The sequence below is a fragment of the Monodelphis domestica genome, chromosome 1, assembly GCF_027887165.1.
Source record: "Monodelphis domestica isolate mMonDom1 chromosome 1, mMonDom1.pri, whole genome shotgun sequence".
NCBI classification, from domain to species: domain Eukaryota; kingdom Metazoa; phylum Chordata; class Mammalia; order Didelphimorphia; family Didelphidae; genus Monodelphis; species Monodelphis domestica.
In genome coordinates, this window is record NC_077227.1 from 29,801,790 (window position 1) to 29,806,789 (window position 5,000).

At 39.0% G+C, this 5,000-nt stretch overlaps 1 protein-coding gene across 1 annotated transcript in view; it reads right to left on the minus strand.

The window, feature by feature from the left end:
• DNAJC12 (DnaJ heat shock protein family (Hsp40) member C12) overlaps positions 1 to 5,000 on the minus strand; it is a 35,455-nt gene that overhangs the window by 5,901 nt on the left and 24,554 nt on the right. The window contains 2 exon segments of the mRNA XM_001362560.3: positions 2,045 to 2,182; positions 2,185 to 2,248. Coding sequence (XP_001362597.2) covers positions 2,045 to 2,182; positions 2,185 to 2,248 — 202 coding nt within the window.

Consider the following 5,000-nt stretch of genomic DNA (forward strand, 5'->3'; position numbering starts at 1 on the left):
TTTAATTTCTTTGAATGCTGGGGTGATGGAAACTGTTACATTGCAGAGAAATAAAATTCTATGAGATTATGCAGAGGGCATGCTGGGATCCAGCTCTGTGCCTCTCCCAGCAGAAAGGCTTCATTTGAAAGGAAAACAGGGGTCAGCATAAGCTTCCACAGAATTCCATCATTCTCCAGATTTGCTGTCCAAAAAGAAAGACACTCAGCATGTTTCAGCTCCTACTAGAGCAATGGTGCACCTAAGTTCAGGGCAAAGATTATTAACCTTAACTATATGACCTTCAAGGGTTTTTTTTTAATATTTCAGTAATTATATTTTTTAACTCTTACTTTCTATCTTCATAACTTCTCTAAGATTGAACAGCAAAGGTCTGGCAAAATGGTTAAGTGACTTGCCTAGGGTCACACAACTAGGAAGTGTCTGAAGCCAGATTTGAAACCAGATCCTCCCACCTCCTAACCTGGCATTCTATCCATTGAGCCACCTAGCTGCCCCACCAATAATTATATTTCAATAAATTTGGTTTTCTTTGTAGCTCCATTTTATGCCCTTAAAAATATGATTCTGAGAAGGAGTCTATAGGCTTCTCTAGACATTCAAGGGGACCATAATTCAAGAAAGAAGGGTAAGCAAAGAGATAATAAGGAAAAATACTTGTACAAAAATATTCATAGCTGCAATCTTTGTGGTGGCAAAAAAACTGGGAAATGAATGGCTGTCCCTGAACTGGGGAATGACTGAACACATTGTGGTATCTGTTGGTGATGGAATATTATTGTGCTATAAGGAATAATGATTTGGGGGATTTCTGTATGAACAGATGCAGAGTGAAATGAGCAGAACCAGGAGAACATTGTACACAGAAAGTGAAATATTAGGGGCAGGTGGGTAGCTCAGGGGATTGAGAGTCAGGCCTAGAGAGGAGAGGTCCTGGGTTCAAATTTGACCTCAGACACTTCCCAGCTGTGTGACCCTGGGCAAGTCACTTAACCCCCATTCCCTAGCCCTTACCACTTTTCTGCCTTGGAGCCAATACACAGTATTGACTCCAAGATGGAAGGTAAGGGTTTAAAAAAAAAATAAAAAGTGAAACATTGTGGAACAATCCAATGAAATGGACTTTGCTACTAGTAGCAACATAACAAGCCTGTAATACTCCTGAAGGACTTATGGGAAAGAATGCTAACCATAGTGAGAGAAAGAACTATGGGAATAGAAATACGAAAGAAAAACATAGAATCACTTATCACATGTATATAGGGGTAAGCGATTTGGGGTTTTGGTTTTAAAAGATCCCTCTACAGGAAAAATTGAATGATATGGAAATAGGTATCAAGTGATAACATTTGTATAATCCAGTGGAATTGCTTGTCGCCTCTGGGAGTTGGGAGGGAAGAAGGGAGGGAAAGAAAATGAATCATGAAAACATGGAAAATATTTTAAAATAAAAATTAATTTGTAATAAAAAAGAAGGGGTAAGAACCTTTTCAATAGAAGACAGGGACTGGAACCTTGGTTCCATTGGGTAGAGGGAAATTTGGGGTGTGGAAACTCCTTCTGCCAATGCTCTCTTCACCTTCTTGGAAACTTATAGCCTTAATGAGTTGCCCTAGAGCAGTAATTTCCTACTCAAATAGAAATGGGCCACTAAACAGCATATAAGCATCCCTATTGGTTGCATATTGATTTTGAAAGTCATTTATTAACATGATCTATATTCTATTGTACTTTTATTTAAATTGTTAACTATTTCCCAATTAGTCTTAATCTGGTTCCAGTGCCAGAAAGCAAAGTGTTTGACATATCTGATCTAGAAGCACTGACTTGCCTAGGATCACATCTGGCAGGCCAGTATGTGCTAGAAGCAAGATCTGAACTCAGGTCTTCCTGGCTTCCAGGCCAGCTCTATATCTGCCACTAAAAACTGTCTTTCAATGTCATCATAAAGATGGAAATAGATAGGCATATGCACTAATGTATGCAAGGTCTGTTCTATTTTTTCCCTTCTCTCCTCTGGAAACCCACCATCACCAGGACTTACTTGAGGAGTCGGGGCTTTGTGGGGACCACGGTTTATCCAAGGTGTCGGGCTTTCCTTGATCCTTTCTCTCTGTGGCTGAGCCCACTTCTTTCCTGGAGGTTTTTTGCTGGCTCCCTTCCTCCTCTGGGACATTGGTTGGTGTCAAGCTGGGTCCGATTCTTCCAGCATCTTCTCTTTCTTACTTCTGACAGCCCAGTGCATAGACTAGAAGAATGATACAAAACACAGAGGTATGTTGGAGAACATTCACCAAGTTTTAAGCTTTGGTTAGGATACTTCCACTACCCTGATGCATGGCCCCCAGTCTCTAGAAGATTTGTGGGTTTTCAGTAATGTCCAACTCTTTCTGACCCTATTTGGGGTTTTCTTGGCAAAGATACTAGAGTGGGTGGTTTGTCATTTCCTTCTCCAGCTCATTTTACAATGAGAAAAACCAAGATAAACAGGGTTAAGTGACCTTGCCCAGGGTCACACAGCTAGGAAGTATCTGAGGCTATATTTGAATTCACCAAGATGAGTCTTCCTGACTCCAGGCCTGGCGTCCTATCCACTGAGCTACCTAGCTGTCCCCTAAAAAGAGATGAGTCCTAGATTTGGGGCAAAAGGACATGAGTCCAAATTCTGATTCTGGCACTATCTTGTGTGACGTTGATCAGTCACTTCCTCTCCTTGGGCCTCAGTATTTCTATCAAGAAAATGAGAGGGGTTATTAAATGAACTCCAAGGTCCCTTTTAGCTTTAAATATATGATCTCTGTAATTTTTAAAAATAATAATTCAGTTACTTTTTATAAATGTAACCTTTAATTAATTTTTATCCTGAGTCACTCTCAATGGGGGTGGGGGGGTGGAATGTTCCCCTTCTCCCTTTTAAGAAAATACAGGATGAGGTTTGATCAAATACAATTAGACCTTCTGCAAGTGATTCATTTCTAAGTCCATAAAGATTTCCCCCCAGATATTTGAGTGATTTGTCATGCAGAGCACAAGTGACATCAAGGGAACTGTCCATAGTGGGATGACTCACTTCTGTTCAATGAACAGCAATAAAAGCTGATGGTAATAGCAGTAGAGAGGAAATACAACAGAGAGGAAGAGATGGGGGGATAGTTTGAGCAGCCAACCCGTTAAACTCACAGGAGTCAATAGCATATCCAATGGAATAGCTGCCCAGATGTAAAGGCACTTAACAGCAGAACCAGGAGGCGATTAATCCTTTGGAGTGTATCCTTTTAAAATTTCTGTCTCCTTAGTGAAACTCACTGTCCTTAGAGGTTTAGGTTTAGAGATTAAAGGAACCTTAGAATCTAATCTAGATCTCTCATTTTACAGATAAGGAAACTGAGGCACAAAGAGTTTAAGAAAATTGTCCATGGTCACATAGGTAGTAACAGGCTGAGCCAGGAGTCAAACCCAGAGCTATTGACAACTTACTACAAATCCACTTCTAAATCTTGTGATGTTGTTTCTCCAGACTTCTAGCTATAAGGAACTGACTGTTACCCAGACTGACCCCCTATTTGACAGATGAAAAAATAGAAACCCAAAGAAATAAAAGGATTTCACTTAATAGATTTCAAGGACAGGATCAGGACCAGGGCCTCTGACTTCAAATTTAGAATGCTTTCCACTGCTATCCTTAAAATAAAATTAAAATTAAAAATTAAAAAAATTAAAATTAAAAATTAAAAAAAATTTTAAAAGGTATTTATTGGCAAATATTCTTTCCTTCAGGATTGCAGTGGGGGGAAAGGAGATTTATTACTCTATAACAACATTTTTCAGACATGCACACAAGGAAGGGAGGGAGAAATCAAAAGACTTGAATGTTCAGTGTGCCATCTTACTGATGACCCCTTAATTGACCAGTTGACTTCAGCTTAGGCCACAATGATTGAATCTTTCACTCTCCCCTCCATAAAAGTCAAAGTTTAGTATGGCCAGAAGGATTAATAAGCAAAAAGAAAAAATGCCACTCTAAGAAGGTATTATGGTGGCAGAGGAAGCTCAAGACACAAAAACCAGAAGAAGAGAATGTCTTGGAAACATCTACAAATCCACAAAGAAAAATGCAATTTGGATACAAGTTCAACCAGAATAAGCAAGAGTTTAAGGAAGAGCTAAAAAGTCTTTTAAAAACTAAATAAAAGTTACAGAATATAGATATGAAAAGAAAAGAAATAGCTTGGAAGAGACATCTTATTCTTACTAGTATTTACACATAAGACATCAAGAAACATAAAAATAAAGTCAGCAGCCTAAAAAGATACAGGAAGATATGAAGTATCTTACAGCAAAAATAACTGATCTTGAAAACAGACTGAAAAGAGATAAAGAACAGACCGAAAAGAGATAAATTAAGAATCAATGGAGTAGAGGGTAGTTAAGTGACTCTGGATAGAGAGCCATGTCTAGAGATAAAAGAGCTTGGTTTCAAATCTGGCCTCAAGACACTTCCTGGCTGTGTGACCCTCACCAAGTCACTTGCCCCCAATTGCCTAGACCTTACTACTCTTCTGCCTTAAAACCCATACTTAGTATTGATTCTAAGACAAAAAAAGAATCAATAGACTACTGAAGGTCATGACCAAGAGAGGAGGCTTTCATCATATCTCAAGAAATCATTAAAGAAAACTGTCCAGATCTCTTAGAACCAGAGGTCAAAACATAAATACTCCACTAGTCACTCTCTGAAAGAATCTCAAAATGAAAACTCTTAGGAACATCATAGCTAAAAATCCAGAGTTTACAGATCAAAGAAAAATACAGAAAGCAGTCAAAAAAAATGGATTCATTTTTTAAACCCTTACCTACCATCCTAGAATCAATACTGTATATTGGTTCTAAGGCAAAAGAGTGGTAAGGGCTAGGCAATGGGGGGTCAAGTGACTTGCTTGGGACCACACAGCTAGGAAGTGTCTGAGCTCAGATGGCTCTCAATCCACTGAGCCACCCAG